This window comes from Oreochromis aureus, linkage group 8, assembly GCF_013358895.1.
Source record: "Oreochromis aureus strain Israel breed Guangdong linkage group 8, ZZ_aureus, whole genome shotgun sequence".
In the NCBI taxonomy this organism is placed as follows: domain Eukaryota; kingdom Metazoa; phylum Chordata; class Actinopteri; order Cichliformes; family Cichlidae; genus Oreochromis; species Oreochromis aureus.
In genome coordinates, this window is record NC_052949.1 from 10,234,556 (window position 1) to 10,256,796 (window position 22,241).

At 41.2% G+C, this 22,241-nt stretch overlaps 1 protein-coding gene across 1 annotated transcript; it reads left to right on the forward strand.

Annotated features, from left to right (window-relative positions):
- The first annotated feature begins 2,564 nt into the window (after positions 1–2,564).
- timp2a (TIMP metallopeptidase inhibitor 2a) lies at positions 2,565–19,752 on the forward strand. Its single transcript, XM_031742851.2, has 5 exons — positions 2,565–2,995; positions 12,662–12,762; positions 12,847–12,955; positions 15,910–16,034; positions 17,714–19,752. The coding sequence occupies exons 1-5, from the start codon at positions 2,866–2,868 to the stop codon at positions 17,909–17,911; spliced, it is 663 nt and encodes a 220-aa protein (XP_031598711.1). The 5' UTR covers positions 2,565–2,865; the 3' UTR covers positions 17,912–19,752.
- Positions 19,753–22,241: the final 2,489 nt, after the last annotated feature.

The window sequence follows — 22,241 nt, forward strand, 5'->3', positions numbered from 1 at the left end:
TGATAGCTGAAGGCTCTGCCTCCCATTCTGCTTTTACCCCAAGTAAGCCTGCAGTCTGAGAGTGAAGTGCTTTGTTAGGATAATAAAGTACTAAGGGGTCTTTAACATATGACTGGCCCCAATTTAAGATTTTATATGTGAGAGTAATATAAGTAATTCTGAATTTAACATGGAAAACCGGCGAGACCTCTGACAGAGCCAATCCCAGTCAGGCCTTTACACATTCCCCCTCTGATGGAGTCTACAAGCTCTCTTAATTAACCATTTATCACCCAAGTTTCTATAGCTCTAAAGGACCCCTTTTTTGTAATTTTGGCTCTAAAATTACAAAATAATTCTCATCTTTCAGGAATCATTTGAATTTTCTCTCTAACACAAATGGCAATGGAGTGCTGATAAATAAAGAGTTAGGTGGCTGAATAGAAAAGCACCAATCCTCACCCTTCAGCATCTGCAGTGACTGATACTGCTGTCACATAGAGCCAAAACCATGCCCATCCCTTTTTTCAAAATCTACCCTTTTCACTTCATTTTCATTCAGGCACTTATAACAAAACTTCCAAAATGCTTCTGCATCTCAAAATCGTTTTTTGACCGTCTTGCTCTGTAACATTAAAAATCAAACATTAACAGCTCCGTTGTGACAGTCCTGAAATAATCACTTGGGACTTCTTTCTGTGAGCCTGTGGCTTTTCCTCCAAATCAGACAAAAAACTGATTCTGCACCTTTTTGGCTTAATAATCCACTTTCACTTAAGACTAGCTGGTTTAAAACATCTGGTTTAAAGCACTTAATGTGGGAGGCAGATTGAAAGTGGGGAGGAAGAGGGTGTAGATTTGGGCCCCAGGCTCAGGGAAGGGAGCCGACTGAGTTGGTGGGAAAGCAAAGAGAGGATCAAGGAGTGCAAAGATACACAAACAGACTTCTTCTTCTTGCGGCTGCTCCCTTTAGGTGTCACTGCAGTGGATCGTAAGCCTCCATCTGTCACTCGTCTGTAACAATGTGCACGTCCTTCTTCACTACATCCATGAATCTTCTCTGTGGTTTTCCCCTTTTCTCCTGCCTGGCTCCTCCATAGGCCTTAGTTTACAGAATCAATGTATGTATGTATTTGTTTCAGTTTAGTTTGTATTTGAAAATCACAAAGACTAAAATTATTACAAAAATTATTATTACAAAAATTTGGGACGCTAAGTAAAACGTAAATAAAACAAAATACCGTTTGGAAAATTCATAAGCCCATATTTTAGTCACAACGCAACATAGAAAACATATCACACGTTTAAAATGAGACAGTCCAGTTCAGCTCTCAGACTCTTCTACTATGAAGTTGTGCTGTTGTTATGGCCGCAGTATGCATTTTAGTGTTGTCGTACTGAAAGATGGAAAGCTTTCCCTGGAACAGACATCTGGATATGTTACTCTTAAATCTGCATATGCCTTTCAGCACTGATGATGCATTTCCAGATGTGTAAGGTGCCAGTTCCATGGGCACTGATGCACCCCCATACCATCAGAGATGCAGGTTTTTGAACTGAGCATTATTAACAAGCCAGAAATAATGTTAACAGTTTTCCACTTCACTGTAGTCCATTTAGTCCATTTAAAATGAGCTTTGTAAGGACTCCAACCTCCAACCTGCATCTGTTCCTGAGCCCATGCAGTGATTTGCATGACAGAATCATCCCTGTTTTTAATTTATTGTTGCATATAGACTTGAACATCACAGGCATCCAATACTGATTTTTAGCCTCGTGTGATGCGCACAGAGATTTCTCCAGATTTTCTGAATCTGAATGATATTTTGCTCTGCAGATCAGGAGATATTTAAAGTCTTCACAATTTTGCATTGAGGAGCATTATTCTGAACGTGCTCCACAATTTGTTTTTTGAAGAACAGTGAACGTCTGTCCATCTTTAATTCTGAGAAACTCTCTGAAAAGCTTTTTTTTTTTTTTTTTTTTTTTTAAAATACCCAGTCACGTTATAGACCTGTTGCCAACAACCCTAATTAGTTGCAAAGCATTCCTCCAACAGTTTCCTCCTAATCCCATTTAGTTTTTAAGCCTTTTATTGGCAACTGCCAACAGAATAAAAATGAGCTACTATTTTCCACGAGACATTTCATATGTTTTTTGAAATCCTATGCGGATAAAATATGAGTTTGTGAGATTATACATATTTTCCACAGCACCCAAACTTTTTTTTTATTTTATCTTTTTGGAATTGAGGTTGTAAGAACATGATAATATCTCAGATTCAATTTTTCCAAAGCTCTAGTTAAGTAAAACCTTTTTTTCCACGTCATACTTTTAGATTTTTATAGTTTCTAGTTTTTGTGAACTATCACAACCTTGTATCCAGTAATATAAGTTTAATAATTTTATATATTTTTCTTTCTGTCTAAATACTTGTTGCAACAATTTTTCAGCCACTTTTCAACCAATGCCGTGTATTATGAGGGCGCAGGGCCAATTTTATTCAGATTTCCTTTGGGACCCTCTTTAAGAAAAAATCCAAAGGTCCGACTGAGCACTCAGCGCCCTCTGCAGGACCACCCTGCACTGGGGGGGAGGAGTCGCACGGCCAGCTTTATAAAACGCCTTGAAACAAAAACAGTCCAGACAGACAGACAGCTGCAGAAAACGGAAAGTCGGGGGAAATCCGGAGGGCACCAAACACACCGTGTAACTTCACCTTTTTACCTGGAGCTGAGCGCGCGCCCGTGCGTTGTCGTTGACGTGTGTGTCGTTAGGAAGACGACGGAGAGGGGACGCTGCCGCTGGAGCCACACTGCAACGCATCTGCGCAGAGCACAACATCCACGCAGGAGCTGAAAAACATCGCCATCAGTGTTTACCACGATGCCGTTTTCCGTTAACGGCATCCTTTGCACGCTCGCGCTGCTGGTCCTGTGGCGGGCGGAGGAGCTCGCGGAAGCGTGCAGCTGCGCTCCGGTACATCCGCAACAGGCGTTCTGCAACGCCGACGTAGGTAAGTCCAGCCGCGGGGTCTGCTGCTGCTGCTGCTGCTGTTGTTGTTGTTGTTGTTTATGTTTACCCGGCCTCTCGTGCAGTGAGTCAGGCTCCTGCACAGCTAACGGGAGCTGCAGTCCCCTCAGCCCGCCTCTGGCCACGGTTGAATGGACTCAACTAAGCTGCTGGAAACCGCTGGAAAGCCTGAAGGTGCTGCTGGTGGTGGTGGTGGTAGGGGTGTTGCTCCTCAAGGCCATGGCCCAGATAGTTTGCACTGCATTCGGGCTCCACACTTGCAGATCACATTGTCATATTTTTTGCCGTGTCATGTTGATAATGTTAGACCTCCAAAATGTCTTCTGTCAGAATTATTATTTTAAAAATAGACACACACTCAGGTCAGATCCCCATAATGTTCTCTTCTACAGCACTGTGAGGAGTTAGGAGTGCATTTGTGAAACTAATTGATAAGTTAATGATGACCTTAATAAACTTTGTGGTTTAAATCTCCCCCAAAATCCACATCCACAAACTCAAAGGGTGTACCTCCACTCTGTTAGCGTGAGAGCTAAGAGACTGGAAGCAGTTTGAGATCATCTGTGTGAACCCAAAGCCTTGGCTCTCGGAGTGTTTGCTTACCGAGCTTCACCCTCAGCAGCCTCGGAACGAAGCGGCGTCGCCTGGATTTTGCAGGGCAACGTGGCACCAGAGAGGGAAAAGAGACAAGGAGGGAGCGAGCAGAAGAGAGGACAAGGGATGGGGAAAGTGAGGGAGAAATTTAACGGGTGTGGGGGGGGGGGATTGAATCTCAACCGCAGAATATGTCACACCACGAGCTTTCCTCCCTCACTTCTTTTTTTCCTTTTTAAATTTCCATTCCTGTCCAGTTTCTTCCTGCACGGGGTGGTGCTGACAGGAATTACAGGAATGTTTCTGGGGTTTTCCCAACTTTGCTCCGATGCAGTGTACGGACACACACTTGTACACACTCTTTCACACCCCAGATAGACAACTAAAGGCCTGCTGCCATGCATGGTAGACTCTAACGCACTCACACAGACACACTGGCTCGGATGACATCTGGCTGTCAGTTCAGGGTGTGTTTAGACGGGAAAAACAATAAAAGTCACAGTGCAAGTTAAAATATGCATGGTATGAATGGGAACGAGAAAGCTGAAGATGTTTTGGGGTTTTTTCATCCTGCATTTTACTTTTGAGTCTGTGCTGGTAAGATGTGCATCCTTGTAATTCCTTATTGCAAAATGACAGCTCTATTTTGAGGTGTGACTCAATCTCTCGCTGAGTTGGCAGGTCTTGCAGACAGGATGTCTCAGAGGCAAGGTGTTCCAATTGTTTGTCTTTTTTAAAAGCGTCTGTGAGTCAGGAAAGCTTTTGTCACAGCTGGGGGAGGATGCACGCAAACGGCAACAATGGCCGATGTCACTGTCCAGCCCAGAAACATCTAGATGAAACACTGCAGAGGAAGAGATGAAGAAAGGGGTGGAAAGGGTTTTGAGGGCTTGTGAAGGGCGGGGAGTGTCAGATGAGAGTTGGCTGAAATGTGCATGTAGGCAGCAACAAAGTGACATTGTCAAAAGTTGCGCGGTCTGACAATTGGGATTTGTTTTGGTGGAATGGGATCCCACTCCTTGCTTGTTGATACACATACCACATAGGCGGGAACCAGCTGTGTGTTTGTGTGTCATCTTCTGTTTTCCAGTCAAAGTGATACTCTAGGTCAGACCACAAGCCATAAAAATCATGCAGTGTCATGCACCCACGGTACAATCACACACACACAAACGTGATACACATGTATGGAGACAAACATCCTCTTTTCATGTAAATCCGTTGCTCATAAAGGGGAACTTCCCCTCACCCTTTCCCAGTTTAGCTCACTCTGGTCAGCGGTCTGAGAGATCAGAGTCACCGATCTTAGCAGTGGACATGGCGTGGAGGACAGCACGTGTACAGGTCCTTTCATGGAAATACAGAAATGTCCCTAGTACATGTCACTAAAAAATATAATGGCGCTGCTTTGGAGGATAGTTAATAAGAAACTTGGGCTAAAAAATCAAATGACAAAAGTCCTGTAATATGGTTGTTTATACAGCCTTGATAAGAATTATTAACACTCCAAAAATGTAAAAGATTCAAAGACAAAAACAATGCATAAAGTATAGCATAAAAACTTTACAGCTAAACTATCAATACAGATGTAATAATGTCAAAAATTTCAAATGAAGTAAAAATGTGCACCGATTGTGGAAAACAGTGATGCGTAAAGCTGATACAGATGGTTTGTTTTTCCTGACGTCTTTTGCCTGTAGCGACAGGGAATCAAAGAAATATTTGGTTTAAAGTGACTAAGTTGGTTTATCTTCACCACACCTATTCTAAATATGTAGCTATTGTGACATCGATGTGCACAAAAGATGAACTCCAGCCATAGAGTTCCGTAAATATCTTCTTATTTACTGATTAGCCGATAACAGCTAACAAGGCAGATGTCAGCCTGAACCACATTTTGCTGCTATGATTGCAAACCTAATTAAAAAAAAAAGTCAAGTGTCTAATTTTTAGAGTGTTCACAGTACCTGATTGAACTGTTTCTGTCTTAGGTGCTTTTGCTGGACAAAAAGGTGTAATTGTACTGTATTTCTTAATTTTTCATGATAGCAACGGAGCTGTCTGAGCTGTGCAAGATGCTATTACCAAACACATCAATCGCCAAAGAAAAATGCAAAACTCATGACCCAAAAATTGAATAAAACATCCAAATCCAGGTACTGGAGATCAGCTCGGAAAAGTAAAGGCCTTTTATGAGTTTTCCAAACCGACCTTGAGTACCTGGATTTGGATGGTTTATACCGTTTTTCCCCATAAGCTTTCCATTCTTCTTTTTCCCTTTCATGAACAAAAAGTGTTCTGAGGGACAACAGTGGTACTTCTGTTATTTACTTTTTCTTCTAAAGGCATGTTTGGATTATCTTTAAAACCCTGTTTCAACAGTCTGTGATGTTAACCAGAGGTTTCATCATCACAAAACTATAGAGCTAAGAGGAAAATCAAGAGGAGGATTTTGCAAAGGCTTCTGCAGCCTGTGGGGGAGGAAACGCCAATAAATAGCTTCAGGCTCACCTGGAGAGGTGTACAGTGTTGGTTCAGCACATACATCATATGGTGCATGCTGAAACAATTAGGGTTTAATGGCAAAAGCGCTGAGGAGTTCACCACGTTTCAATGTGTTTGCACATTGTTACTTCAGGCAAGTCAAGCTTGGCTCTCTGATTTCATCTTCAGCTCATCCACTTCTATGCATTTTATTGGCAAATCCAATATAAGGTGGGGTGTTCGGACAAACAGTTACTTCTTTCCCTGCAAGCTGCTTTGCAACCCACCTCCACCCCAGCTCATCCTTTTCATGCTGACTCGATCACTGTCATGTCAGCTCCGGTAACTGTGTCAGGGTAAACCAGAGCCTTCAGGTCTTCACGCAGATGTAACCAGAGGTGCCGGCTGAATTGTGTTTGAGGGCGGTTCGTCTCTGTTCAAATGACAGGTTAAACAGAAGGCTCACATACGCCTGGAGCTGAACAAACCACACCAAGAGAGTCAGAGATGATTTGGTGGTCACTGGCATATGAAAAAAGAAATGGATAGTCATGCGGTGGAACGAACCGGGGGGCACTTAGGATGTGGTGTGTGTGTTCATATGGGGGTTTGCATGGAAAACATTGCGTAGTGCAACTGATATGTATGTAGAAGTCATTATGCATCGTCCCGGTCTGATGGTAGGGGACCGTTCGAAATGTGGGTCAGTTGGTGGTTTATGGAGGGGCTTCCTGGCTGCTGATTGAGTGCTGCTGATCGGATGACTTTTGGATCAACCTGCGGTGAAACTGCTGCCTGTAGGCTCGTGGTAGTCATGCTGTTTTAGCATCGTGCTGAGTAGTCTGCCGCCTCTGCAACGCGCTGTTTAGACTGCACAGGATGATCCGCTCTGGCTTTATTGAAGGGGAGAAACTAACTGAGAAGTAAACATGTCTGCAACACTGAGGGAGACAGATAAGCTCCCATAACAGCAATCTGTTGTGAATAACAGGGTAATTTCCTCTCAGTATTGTGTCCTGCTGCTGATTCTTTGCTCATTAGTTTGTGGCTCAGAATGAGGTCAGGAAATGAGAGCGGAAAAACTGGGAGGAATGCAGGAGCGAGTGCCAAACAGGTATACTGCTGTGTGTGTTTATGTGTGCTCTGGCTGCTGCTGCTGAACATTTGCATAACCATCAAAGTCCAACTAAAATGTAGGGGTTTGATTCTGGGGAACTTGGTTTCTCTAAAAAAAACAAACAAAAAAACAACTTAAAAAGCAGTATGTTTGTGCTCATGGTGCTGATTAAAAAAACCCAGATTCATTCTTCTGAAGAAGAGATTTCTTCTTAAACCTTTCATCTTCTTCTCTGTTAATCCTGGTAAATTAAAACCTGTTCTGTACTTTAGCCTTTAGGTTTTTCTTCTTAATCAAGTACTTTGTTACTAAAAACCTTTATTGCCACCTAGAGACAATATAAAAACATGTAAACACAACAATAGCCGTAATAATAACAGCAATTAGTTTATATCACCCTTTAAATCTAATATTCAGATCAAATCTGGTTATAATTAAGAGGTGTAATATGAAGATAACAGCCTACATTTTCGGGCTATATACCAAGAATGGTGATCATATTATCTTCATATCAATCTAAGTGTGCTTTAAGAACAGCTTCACATTGAAGAGTAATACACTGCTTTCATGTAAACATGGTGTCAGTTCAAAATTAGCAGTCAGGTCCAGTGAAAGTATTGTTGAGATTAAGAGAATGGTCTGCATGTGCGTCTGTAAGCTGAGGAGGCTCTTCTGCAACGATTTCTTCATCATCTTCTTCAGGATTTTTAACAATGTACTGCAAGCCCAGAGGCCATCTGAGCACAAATCGACTAGTTCTGACAACTAAATATGGATGAATGTTGGACATTTGAGATCTTAACTACATCTTAACTATGATGGTTAAGTTGACAGATGTATTTCGTCAGCCTAGTGTTACATTTACACATTAACAAACAGCCTGAAATAGTTAGTCAAACAGTAAAGCGCAGCCTTAACGATGCAGACACACTGCATGATCTGAATGATGTGTAGTAGGTGGGGAAAAAAGCTGCATTACATGCAGGCAGTTCTCATGGTGTAAGGACTAAGTGTATTTAAACCCAATCCAATTTTAAAACAATGTAATACTTTTTTATTAGTAGAGGTATACATAAAATATTTTAAAATTTTATAATGATTCACAGACACCCAAAAAACAAACAGCCCACATGTGTTGTTGGCATGGCTTTTTCATGCTTGAAATCGTTGTAAAGGCTCCTTAACTCTGCTTTTAGTCTCTGTCTTTGTCTTTACCAGTGAGCCATTTCATATATGTAGTATTTTTCAGTATGAATTATTTCAACACCAGTCACAAAAGGCTAGAGATTGGTCGACAACCACCGGTTGCTATGGGGAGAAGTGTTTAAAGGAAACAGAAAGCGCTGTTTTGGACATGTTTACATGTTTATTTGAAGAGATCAGGTATTATTTTGGCTGGTCACTGCTAACTTAATTAATAATAAGATGCATTTAACAATAATTTAATTGCTTATTTACGTCATGTGTTATCATTGTATCATTTTCACTTCCTGGATATTTTTTAGACTAAATGATTGTTCGGTGCAGAGTTTAGTAGCATGTGTAGAAAACGCTCATCTTGCGTCATTAGTAAGACTAAAAAAGAAGAAGAAGAAAGAAAGAGAGACGCTATTAACTCTGGGAGCTGTGAACCTCCATATTTGTATCTGCGCTAAGCCATAAACTGAACCCGAGGGTGTAAGAGCAGCAGCAGTCGACTGTATGTGTGTTTATAGATGTGTGCGTGTCCTCTGTTCCTGCTTACTTTGTTTTTTTCCCCCTGTATTGCTCATATTTTCCATTCTGAATAAATGCCCTTAGCATAGTTGAAGCTTGAAGTCAGTCAGGCCGTTAAAATACACACGCGCGCGCACAAACACACACGCACGGTGAGAAACAAACCTCTGGCCAAGTCCTTCTCAGTATATCAGCTTTCAAGTTGTATTCTTAATCCTCAGCTCTTGTCCTGTGATGGTTTCCCTGGTCATGTTTTGAAGCAGGAAGGTTTGTGCTGCACGCCAAGTCATGTGTCTGGCCCTCCTCTAGTGTTGGCTGATGGAGACCTCTGGTTGGGTTTTCATTGACTGGACTGCTTTAGATGCTGAAATTCATTTTGTTGTGGTGTTTGGATGAGACTTTAAGGCAGCTCGATGGGTGGTTTGGGCTTTTTTTTTTAGTCTGTGATGTGGAGAATGAGAGTCATAAGCAGTGTTTTCCACACATAGACCCTACTTAGGCGGGTAACAGAGGTATAATAATGACCACCAATGTACCAGAGTTATTTCAATTCTATTTTTTGTCTGTCTGTTGTCTGTTTGTCTGCAAGAACACCATCCAAAAATGATTTGCTAGCAGCTCTTATTTTGAGTCTAGTTGCTCCTAACCAGCTAAATCAGTATTTTATCACCGGCAAGCTGACAAGGTCATCGATGTCATCATTCTGAATGCTTTTTTCTTCAACTGCATCATTTGGCACTGCAGTAGGTGGAAAACTAAGATTCCCCGCTGCAGAGCAAAACAGTGGAGTTCATCCACGGGATGAGACACTCTCTGGAGAGGCAGCTGATTGTGTTGCTCAGTTATTTATTAGTCAAGTCCTTAAAAAATACAGATAAAGTACTTGTGCATACTGCTGTATGTTCAGAAATGCTTTTAACTTCCTTTTTTTTTTTTATCTACCCATTACTAAACACTCATCATCATTGATCATTATCAGAGCTGTGCAATGCTGATTTTGGCCTCTAATTTTGTAAGCCGTAACATTGTCAGCTGCTTTGGTTTTTTTTTTTTTGTAAGACCAGTGATGAATTTTTATGACTCAAGCAAAATGACTGGCATATATCTCGCCCTATTTATTATAAATGTTGTGCATTTTATAATAAATACGGCCAGATTTTGAACATAGCCATTATGCAGTGTTACATTTTATGAGAGTTAACGTAATCATGGGTTTCACTTTGCTCAGTTGTAATTACAAGCAGAAAATTGGATAAAATGCTGGGGGAAAAAACCACAATAAATTTATGATGGATTAGCCAATTTATAATGTATGCTGTACTATTAAGGTTGAGATATCAGTATTCATAAGCCTCACTTTTATAACTCTGCAGTAAAAAATATCAGTGTTACTACATTTTATATAATCAGTGTTTAAAACCAGTTTGCCTGTTAGATGGCGTGACATCGAAGACATGAAGGTAATGTTTATATATCTTCCTTTTTTGTTTTGTGCAATTAGGCCTTGTGCGAGTGGAAGGTGCCAGAAGTCAGTGAACTGATCATAAAAAAACTACAGTCTGCTAAATCACAATGGAACAATCATAGAAATAAGTTCCTATGGAAATGACGACATGATTGTTTTGGAGAAGATTAAAAAAGTCTGTTAGTATTGTACATTTCATTAGTTACAGAGTGTCAGTGGCTGAATATTAAAACAAATGTATTTATTATAGGGTTATGTCATTATTTCCTGTGTACTGGGCATGGAATTAGTGTGTATTCATTCTGTCAAATGTGACTTTGTAGACAGATTCAAACGTGAGATGATTTCCAGCTCAACATTGTTCTTGGACTCTACGAAAGTAGTTTTGCTTAACTCATGATCCACAAATAAAGCAATTTGTTGTCCCTCATAGGGGTAGGCAACGTAACCTCAAGATTACATCATGATATTTCAAGAAAATGTATGATAACTTTGATGCTTGCAGGCAGCAGACGTTATAAGTGTAACTAAATGAAGGGTATTTTACATCCATCTTTTTCGAAGATCCTACTGTCATTGATGGCAAACTTCTTAATTTCAAGTGTAAATCTATTGAAACAACCAGCAGCAGCATTATGTTGCAACAGGTGTGACACACCATGAGTCCGTGATCAGCACAAAAGCAGCCTGGCCGTTTTTTCACTGTAAAATCTAAGCAGAAGCATAAAATAACTGCTCAACAGTAACTAAAGTAACCGAACATTGTATCTCATCAGGACCTGCACAGTATTGTCATATAATAAGACTGAAGAATGTTTCCCCATTTGCCATTGTGTAACAGCTACAGTAATTTTCTGCCATTGTTTGGGCTTCCTTTGATATAGAGTGCAACTAGCAAGTGTTCCAGCAATGCTAATTTAACTCATTTGTTTACATTTAGGCTGCCAGCATCTCCTCTTTTGTAGCTTGGTTTTTAAAAGTGTATTTTTGCCTCAAGTGGCGAAACACATTGTTGTTTTCTGTCTTTAGTGGAAACACTTTTTTGTATATCTTGCATAGTTGGAGGTTGTTGAAGTAGCTCCCTTTTTAGGTACTAAATTGCCATTGGAGACTGATATGTGGTTCTGGATCTCAGACATGCCTGGGCTTGTCTTGTTGTTAAGTGGAGCTGAAAAAAGTAAAGGCATGGTGTTGCTTTAGCAGTGATGTATCACCGCGACATTTTTATGTCATGGTAAAATTTCTGCCGCTATTATCACGAGTCACCTGTCACTTTGGACACCCTCTCGTTAACAGTATTGTCCTCTTCCATTTTGCTGGAGGTTTCTTCCTGTTAAAAGGGAGTTTTTTTTGTCTCACTCTCGCCAACTGCTCGCTGATAAGGTGTTATGATTTTTGGGGTTTTCTCTGTATTATTGTAGAGTCTTTACCTTACAGCATAAAGGACCTTGAGGAAGCCGGTGTTGTGATTTGACGCTGTATATACTACAACTGAATTTAATCGTGTCCTTTAGGGACGCCCCTTTATGCTTTCTTTTAAGCCTCTTTTTTTCCAGATGGGTCCTCCTCACAAATAGACGATTTGATCAACACACCTCAGCACATCAGCATATTAGGGATGTCTGCTCTCAGTGACATCACACAGAACTACAAGTAGAAAAAACTATGCTAAACTGTGTGTTTAGAGCAGGCTGACATGTGAACATTGATCACAGACATTATTTGTACATGAACTGATCTCGTTATTTGAAACTTTGGCCATGTTTAACAAGCCATTGTAACAGTGTATGTTAAACTGAAAATAAGTAGAAGCATAGTAGGTCCCTTTTAAGTTACAGATGGTTTACAGTTGCTAAGTCAGTGATGGGGTGATTGCTGCCGAAATGCAAACTCGTAAATTTCAGCTTTGATTAAAGGAAACTGATATTTTGTAACATAGTTGTTAACCTTTTGTTTAACCTTTTGCTTCATTTGTGAGTTACTTTAACTTAATTAGAGGGGAGTTAGTTTCATTCATTTACTTTTTTCCCTATTTCGTGGACAACACCAATATACAGTATGGGGCTTATATTACCCTGCATCCAAAGTTTTAGCCTTTACCCAACAAACATTAGCAGGTTTCCCTTTTTATCCTTTTTAGTGGGAATCATTTTGACTTTTTTTGTTTCTACTTTTTTGTTCATTAGTATGAAAGACAATAATGAAAGCTTCAGTGAGTAAATACGCTGAGTTCCTGCAGCCTCTGACGCCGTGTTTCTGTGTTTCCCAACCAGTGATTCGAGCAAAGGTGGTGGGAGAGAGAGAAGTGGATTCTGGGAACGACATCTATGGGAACCCCATCAAGAGGATCCAGTATGAGGTCAAACAGATCAAGGTAAGAATATCCTCACTGTTTTAGCCAAAAAGGTTTGACATTGAGTCCGCTATTATGACCCCGTGCACTGTGTTTTATTTTTAGATGTTCAAGGGACCTACCCAGGACATCGAATCTGTCTTCACTGCTCCCGTGTCCGCCGTTTGTGGCGTCACCCTTGATGCCACCGGCAAGAAGGAGTATCTGATCTCAGGTTTGTGTGACTATCCCCTGTCTCCCGGAAATAATACTGCAAATGAAATTTGATAATCTCAACCAGTTTGTGGAAAAGAAGCTGCTGTTGTCGGAGGGATAGGTAGAACGATGTATTCAACTATACGTCATTATATAAAACAAAAAGTGAAAGAATACACGGACAGACAGAAGCACAGCACAGAACATGCAAACAGATAATCAGATATGGTCCTGCAGGTGCAAAAAGCCGGGCAGACAAACCTGAGATCGGATAAAGAGTAGTGGGCAATTTTGCATGTTGATGGAGCAGCTGTTTATGTTATTATAGGTAATGATACTCTGCTGGCTAAATCCCGTGGAGACTGGGAGGAACCTTGTCTGTTGTGGTACAGCTTAAGCTCCTGAGGTATTTTATGCCTTAGTGACTGCTTACATCTGCATAACATCTGCGTCATTTTTCAAAATTTGTAAACTGAAACCAGCTGTAGTCATTATTTAACACTAACGACACATCACGTGACTGCCTTAAAGTCAACAGAGTATCTTGAAGTGGTGAACAAACCTTCTAAACTCAGAGCAACAAATTTCAGCCAATTGTTTACCTTTCGGACCACAGCTTTACGGTTTGGCTTTGGCGTCAGTGTCTCAATAGCACTGTTGTCAGCCACAGCAGGCAGCTGCTTGTCTTTAGAGGAAAAGCTCTGAAACCCACTGCCCAAACAACAGACAAACAGTGTTAGTGACAAGTTGATAAACTGCTTATTCTGCTGCTAAAGGGTCAGAAGTTAGAGGCTAGTAGAGATCCAAAACACAGCTGGGAATAAGCTGACAATATTTAGAGTTAACCTATCCACAGTGGGGCCACAGCCAGTGTACTCCCAGTGCCAGATAAGAATTGGTTTCCATACCTAGTCTTCTCCTCCTCCAGCAAGCGGGTGCTCCACCACAAAGGCCCTTGTGATTGCTTTTGTCGCTGGGAGATTAATACACTTGTCCCCAGTTTGCATGGAATAAAATTTGCCTAAATATTTTACCCAGCACATTTCAAAAGGTGCAACTTTTACTTTAAAGAGTCACAGTTTCTGGTTTGTAACCACTCAGAAACTGGTTGGGAAATACATACTTTTCCCTAGTGGATCAATGACCAGTCTCTAGGACTGTCTGACAGAGGCTATTTTAGCTTAGTATGATTCTCACTTTGGGACTGGCCGATCCTTTGCTTAGATATAGAATGAGGAGTTCAGTCATTTGGGAGGGGCTCAGCGTTGAACCGCTACTCCTCCACATCGAAAGGAGTCAGCTGAGGTGGGTCAGGATGACAGGGATCCCTCCTGGGTGAAGTGTAGAGGGGACGTCCCACCCAAGGAAGAGCCCAGGTTAGACCCCAGCCCTGGATAAGCAGAATAAAATGGGAACTATTTAAATAGTTAATGATACTGGACAAAAAGGAGTCCAGAACATAATTTTAAGTTTTGTTTGAATGAAACAATATTTTACCGTTAAATACTGTGTTATACTTTTAATGCTCTTTAAATAAGCAGGCAGATGAAAGACAGAGCATGGATGGCTCCGATTCTGTTTCCTGTCATTGCTAAACAGAGCAGACACATATGGGAATATGAGCTGCTGATTTCCAGTTTTGATTAGATTAGCTTATTACCCTACCCGCGTTATCTGCAAAGTTGTCTGTTAGTCACTAGTAGATCTTTAGTCCATTGCAGTACTCACAACACAGAAGCAAAAGAAATCTTAGTAGATGAGTCATGAAGATTATCTTATTTTTTTTCCAATTTTTCATTTCTTTGTATATTTCTTATGACACATGAGAGTATCCTTTATAATTTGCTGTTTTTCATACAGCACTTAACATCTTTTTGACGTGTTTGGGTTTTATGTTTTTATGGTTGGTGCCCTCTATGGGTTATATACCATGCAGCCACCCACAGCTCCACCGACAGCCTTTCCTTACCTCCCCACCTCTTTGGTACACTCTGGACAGGTCACCAGTCTGTCATAAGGCAGTGACAGCCAATCATTCACATCTACAGCCGCTTTAATATCACCAGTACCCTGATGTGCATGTCTCTGGACTGTGGAAGGAAATGAGGAGAACATGCAACCCTCAACAGAAAAGGCCAAGCCAGCTGCTGGATTTGAACCCAAGACCTTCTTGTTGTGAGCCACACCAATGTGTTGCCCATCAAATATAATGTTACCTGGACACAGCTTCCTTTCAGTGGTGGTTGTTTCAATTTTTAAAGCAAGATAGGCAGTTGTAGCATCAGAATGAGACTCAGTTTGCAGAATAGCGGAGACACAGAGGATCGTGATGTCATTCGTGCTCTGGTTTCTCCATCACAGACAGAGATGCGCCCGCAAACACTGGCCCGTAATTACAGAGAGTTGTAAGAGGAGGAACTGCTGAAGCCAGCATTTTCTCCCTGACTCTCTTTTCTCAAGATGTAGGGACCTTGTGCAGTCGAAAGTAAGTTAGATTTCTGCTGACCGGGGCATCTTTCAGAATGATTCATCGTTTCTTTAGCGCGAAGGGTTAACGAGTAGAGGAGTTGCAGTGAAACGTGAGTCAGTCCCGTCTGCAAGGACATGCATGTTGAGAGCTGCTATGCAGACAGATAGTGGCAAAGTGGAGAGGGTGCAGCCTCCATAGATTTGTAATCTCATCTCGAAATATCAGCTTGTTTTGACTGGTGCCCCTTTATGCACGAAACGTAAACACACGCTCTTGACGAGGACAGGTGGCCCGTGTTGACGCCTGCAGGCACCAGTCTGGAAAGTAACAGATTTCATCAGTGCTTTTCCACGAATCTGTCATCTGATGTTTACAAGTTCAGATTTTTTTCCAGAACATTTATACTGATGCACCCTGGCCTTGGTGGTGGTGGTGTTTACCTGCCTATTGTTATGTCTGAAGTTTGTCTGTCACACGTGTACTTTTTCTTTTTTTTAATACAGGCAAGGCCGAGGCCAGCGGCAGCATGCATGTGACTTTGTGTGATTACATCATGCCCTGGGACTCCTTGAGCACCACCCAGAAGAAGAGCCTCAGCCAGCGCTACCAGATGGGCTGTGACTGCAAGGTAAGGCAGCAGAGGGCCGCCTTCGCATGTGCAGTTTATCTCGTGGCGTGGAGAAAAAAAAGACAGTTATTCACTTCCTGCACTACACATCCAGACATAACAGAGCAAAGCAAACAAGACGAGACACGAGTCAGAGGAACAAACAAAAGAGCAGTAAATATTACTTGACTGCTCTTGTTTTCTTTATTAATTGTTCTAGAGATTAAAAGGAATGTCTTACACGTTTTCAACCTCCATATTTTGTTTTATACTAATTGTATTATTTCAAAATAATCTATGATCTTATAGCTCATCCACAAGCCATTGTAAGCCCTCTTCCTTCTTTTGGCTGCCTCACAAACATAAGGTTTGAGCATCAGGTGGGAAGGATTTCTGTGCTTCTGCGCTGAGATGACCATATTATGTTTATCCCTTCTCTATGAAGTCATACACCGGGAAGAGTATAAAGAACTGAAGCTTGAGCTTTCCCCTCACAGGGATTGCTTGTACATACTCAGATCTCTTTTTGGATGTTTAATACGAACAAAGTAATATATTGATTAACGACCCTCAAAGGAACTGATGGGCAGATTTACAGTCTTTATGGTGCACATGGGCAAAACCTAGCTTAACCAGTACCTCAAAACCAACAGAAGGCAGTTTTATGTTAACAAATCTCATAGCAAATGATTGTTATAGGTGTAAATTTGCATTTTACAAAATTCCTACAGAGGGCGCTCTACTTTTAAGACAGCAAACTTTTTCTGCGAACTACAAGATGTTACAGGAAACAGCTGATGGAAAACTTTGAGGGTCTCAAATGATTCATTATTCATGTATTGATGATTTAGGCGATTATCTATTTGATCTATTTCATTAAAAGTTAAAAAAAATGGCAGTAATTTGAGACTTTTGTGATGACAAATGCTTTCCGTTTCCTTTGGGTGTTTCACAATAAAAGCTCTTCAGTGTTTCACAAGTTGAACACTTTGAATTTGAAGCACAAATAGGGGCTTGTTCTGGTTGCGTAAGTTCTTTAAATGGAGAGCTATGTAGGTACAATCTAAGTACACTCTTACTTCCTAAATAGGAATTTTGGCAGTTTGTTGGTCTGAAACATTCAGGTGTGTTTTAACACAATGCCACATTCTTCCCAGGAGTGGCTGTACCATGTTGAAGTAACTTTGGACACATACACTTCTGCTTTTTCCACAAATAGCAGCTTCCAAACTCAGCTGCCCCTAGGCAGAGAGTTTGTTAGTAATAAATCTCTAAAGAGTTAAAACCGTCATAATGAGGACACCGAGCAGGTGAGGGCTATCCATCTTCAGGGAGAATCTTATGTAAACAGTTGACCTGAGATCTTAAATCTAAACTTATCTACGTGAGTTCAGTCAGGAGGAAAAAATGTGTGCGTGTAACCGCAGCTACTCAGGCTGATAAAATTACTCCAGATTACATGCTGTAACATTTCCAGTAAATTCCTGGTAGATGTTGGGTAATATGAGCACGCTGGCCCCTGCCAGTGCCAGTGAAAGTTATCCATCAGAAGCAAAACTGAGGGTTGATTTAATGAAAATCTGGAGGATTAGACCTTAAGGCATATTTGATATGGTCTTCTAGCAGCAGTGGTATTTCAGGTGACACCCATCTCTGATAGTTTGATCTCATAGAGAGCGGATTGTGTTGTGTTTCTGCAGATTGTGCGCTGTCCCTCTCTGCCCTGTGAGATCTCGGCTCCTGAGGAGTGCCTGTGGACAGACCTGATGATCGAGAAGCAGGTGCACGGTCGCCAAGCCAACCATTACGCCTGCGTCAAGAGGGCAGACGGCTCCTGCTCCTGGTACCGCGGCGTCGCACCACCCAAAAAGGAGTTCCTGGACGCTGAGGACCCCTAAACACATGCGACTGCACGCCGCAGAGCCTGACGGAGATAAATGTACACAATTCCAATGAAATTTAAAGTGATTTTTTTTTTTTATAATTAAAAAAAAAAGGCAAAGCTAATGTGACGGAAATGACCTGCTGGTCTGAAAACAACCCTTTGCCACTCTTTATGTTGGAGAGGCTCAGGGGTTGTTCTCAGACACAGCAGCTCTGTAAAAACAACAAAACAGCATCATGAGACATAGACTGGTCAAGTGATGTAACTTCCTCCTGAGGCTGGCGTCAGGAGGATAAAAATTCTCAGTGAGACAGAGCACTTCCTGCCCCTTCAAAGCTCTTTTTAACAGCTCTGATCTCCACCAGTCAATTCCCAGTATTCAGACAGCCATTGGTTATCCATCATCTTCCTGCTTTTATTACCTCATCCTCCAGTTTTCTTTATTCCAAAGCAAATTCCAAGTTGCCTTTATTTTTTTTCATTTCATTTGGTTTAGAATGATTGTCTCCCCCCCTCCCTCTCTCTCCGAGCACTCTAAGTTCACAGTTTTCTCATCGTCTCCGCCGGGAACTTTTTTTCACGCCCACACGACAACACGGTTTCTTTAAAAAGATCGTGAATCATCTCGCACGGCTGATGATCTTCTCTGGTTTCTTTGGGTGGGGATTTTTGCGGCGACCGCCGGCCTCACTGGACCAGTCTATGCTGCGTGAAGATGAGCGCTCTAAATTTAAACACCACCTCTCCACTGCCCCAGAGTCCAATCAGAAATATCTCAAATTTCTCACACTTCCTCCTCCTTTCTTCCTCAGATCTTCACCCCCTCCCCTCTTCTTTGTTATGTAGCTGTAGGGAACCTATGCATATACTTTTGTTGTTACTTGATAATAATAATAATAATTATTTACTGCTTTAGAACTAGATTTGCACTTTTTGAGGATGAGTTCCAGTAAAGACAAGAGCTTGAACACTCTGATGTGACAGATATTATCGTTCGCCCCGACCGACCGACAGATCCACCTCAGGTGCAGAATTTTTCACCCATTTTGAGTGCTTTGGTGATTCATATTCAGAAAAAAACGCGAGCATATCCCTTGCTATCTCTGTCATAACATATAAAGTAGTACTTGCAGTGAACAAAAAAGTGGATGTGTGAAAGGTTTGGATAAAAGGGATCTTTTTGCAGATTTTATGTGTGAAAGAGAAACAAAAAAAGCGCTCCGGGGATGTTATTTCAGTGTCTTTGTATTATCTGTTGATTGTAAATGCAAACAGCAGTTTTCATGATATATTCTTGCAGACTGTTCATTTCACGAGTAATAAAAAAATAAGGTCTTTATACGCTTAATATTAGCTTTGACTTTCTTGCTCCTTCCAGTTATTAATGAAAGCTTTATCGCTGTCCTAGAAAGCAGTTACTTAATGTTTACAGTGCTGTTTTATAAACCTCAAGCTACATTAACAAAAAATATATATATGATGGAGTATTAGAGGCATAATTTAAAAGTAAACTCTTTCCAGTTTCCATTACTTTGTATTTTTTTCAGTGTTATTATTATACCTTTTTTTTTTTTTTTTTTTTTTTTTTGTGTGTGTGTGTGTGTGTGTGTGTGTGTGTGTGTGTGTGTGTGTTTTCGCTGTCTTTGTCTACGATGTCTTTAGCTGTAGTGTTGAAGGTCCTCTTGCGCTGGAGTAACGTGAGAGTGAGAGCGATTAACCGGAGAAAGGTATAGAGAAATGGGTTCCTTGTGTGAATAGAGGACTGTGCATGTGTTTGATGCTTTGTGTAAGTCCGGGCGAAGGACAAAGTATTCAGTATTATCAAATAAAAAACCCCACAAGTTTCAAAGAGTACACGCTGCCTGTGTGTTGTCATTTCTCCTCAAGTGGGAGATCAAGTAAGTGTCACACTAACCACATCCTGCTTGTGTCTGTGTGGGTTTCTTTCGACTTCTTCCCACAGTCCAGTGACATACATGTTAACTCAGCTGGTGATTATAAATGGCCGTGCAAGTGAGGCCGATAAACTTTAGAGAATCAAGCGCTCATGGCCACTTTACTATTTACGCTTTGCTAGTGCTGGGTCGGCCCTTTTGCTTTCAGAATCGCTATAATTCTTCATGCCATAGATTCAACAAGGTGCTGGAAACATTTCTCAGAATTTCGCACAGCTGCTGCAGATTTGTACATCCCAAAGGTGCTCTATTGGATGGAGAGCTGGTGGCTGTTTGAGTACAGTTAACTCATTCTTATGTTCAAGAAGCCAGTTTGAGATGATTTGAGTTTTGTGACATGGTGTGTTATCCTGCTGAAAGCAGCCATTGGACGGTAGGTATGCTGTGGTCATAGGAGGATGGACATGGTCAGTGACCATACTCAGCTAGGCTTTGGTGTTTACATAATGCTCAGTTGATACTAAGGGGTCCTAAGTGTGTCAAGAAAATGACCTCTACACCATTACACCACCAGCAGAAGCTTGAACCACTGATGCAGTTCCATCTTTTATGATGGAGTCAGTTTCTGACCCTTTTTGTTGCCTTCCTATCAGCTCACAGCAGTCTGTCCTCTACCCTCTGCCTGCTGGCATCAAATGGGGATTTTCACTGAAGGCCTGCTACAGACATCCTGTCTGGGATTTGCCTCAACTCTCACCCTTTGACAGCTGAAACAGACTTCTGTCCCCAGAGACACTGAATACGGATGAATGGACTGACCTGCTGCTTACTGGATATTTTCTCTTTATCAGAAAATTCTCTGTAAACTTCCAAACTTGTCCCAGCTTGGGAAACTGGTTGTGTGCGAAAAACCTAGTAGATTAGCAGTTTCTGAAATACTCAAATGAGTCTGGCACAACAACCACACCACGTTTAAAGTCACTTAAATTACCTTTTTTCCCATTTCTGATGCTCGGATGAGCTTCAGGTGGCTTTCTTGGATAGGCCCAAATGCCTGAATGCATTAAGTTGCTGCCACATGATATTTGTGTGAATGAGCAGGTGTAGCTAACAGAGGGTCAGTGAGTGTAAATGCCAGTGTTAGAATGCCCCAAAGTGGCTGGATTACCAACGAACCAGAGGTTTCTTCACCAAATCTAAAGATACACAAAGCATAACCAAAAAAGAAAAGACCACAGCTGACACGTGGTTTCAGCAGCTGCCTCTGAAATTAACTAGAAGGTACAAGCTTGTACCTCAGAATGGGCTAACCTTGTCAACTAAACTTGGACTTAAGCAAAAAGACACAATAGACTTTATTGACATAAGATTAATACTATAAAAACAAATAACTTTATTTAAAATATTTAAGCTCCTGACATGCAAACTATAATCTAAAATAAAGGTTGATATACATATTTCAGCCTCCTCTCAATCATACTTGGTGCCACCTGAAACTTTCAGAAGGTCCTCAGGATGCCTGGGGATGTTTGGGGGTCAAAACAAAGGTAAACAATGCACTTCTCACATTCTTACAAATTCCTTCAGATATAAATTCAAATGGTTGCTTTGTTGCCGCACTCATCTATATTTTAATTCTAGTTTGACCCAGCTGGTACTGGTGATATCCAAAGATTTTTAAAACTGGTGTCAAGCAGTCAGTCTCTGCCTTCATTTGGCTTCTGCTAATTTCCCACCGAGGTACTCGGTGTGTGAGGGACGTCCTCCAAATGTGAGAGTGGAGTGAGTAGCGAGGCTGGACAGAGAAGGGCGAGTAGATGCGGTGGTCGACTCAGCTAGGAAACTATTTGAGAAATGTGCAGGCAGAGCCCAGATTGGGCGGTTTTGTCATCTCTGTTCATTCTCTTCTTGGTAATTTCAACAGGATTGTATAAATCATCCCGTGCCAGGGAGGATTTCACTTCTTCCTACTCTGAGCTTTCTCTCTAAGGTCAACTTGGTACATATTTAAGGGAATGTTTATGTATATGAACGTTCATGTCATTTCTCTTCAATACATTTTCTGTTCCTCTTTGTGTCGGACCCTGTTGGGTAAGTCTGGAGTTTGTGAAGTTGGCGTGTTATTGCGGCACCCTCTGCTTTGCAATCCTGGTCGGTCAACTCGGTGAAGACACAAGGAGGAACTAAACCATTAGAAGTGTACACATGAAATATCAAATCAAAGATTAAACCTTCTGTTACATGTTGCTGTCTTCAGAGATAAAATACATTTTCATCCTCAAATGCAAAATAAAATTATTATTTTACATATTATAATCTTTTTTGTCCTGATGGATCAAATGAGGAGACAATGTGACAATGAAGTTGCGTCACCGAGTGTTGACATCTTTTCATGAAGCAAATCCAGAGCTTACAGGAAAACAACAAGAATTTTGACTGTGTAACATT

Bases quoted from the DNA above. Each gene is read 5' to 3' on its own strand.
- timp2a (XM_031742851.2), top strand. From the start codon at position 2,866: ATGCCGTTTTCCGTTAACGGCATCCTTTGCACGCTCGCGCTGCTGGTC. The intron at 12,956-15,909 runs GTTTGTGTGACT...TTTTTAATACAG, and splicing joins GAAGGAGTATCTGATCTCAG to GCAAGGCCGAGGCCAGCGGC. The intron at 16,035-17,713 runs GTAAGGCAGCAG...GTGTTTCTGCAG, and splicing joins AGATGGGCTGTGACTGCAAG to ATTGTGCGCTGTCCCTCTCT.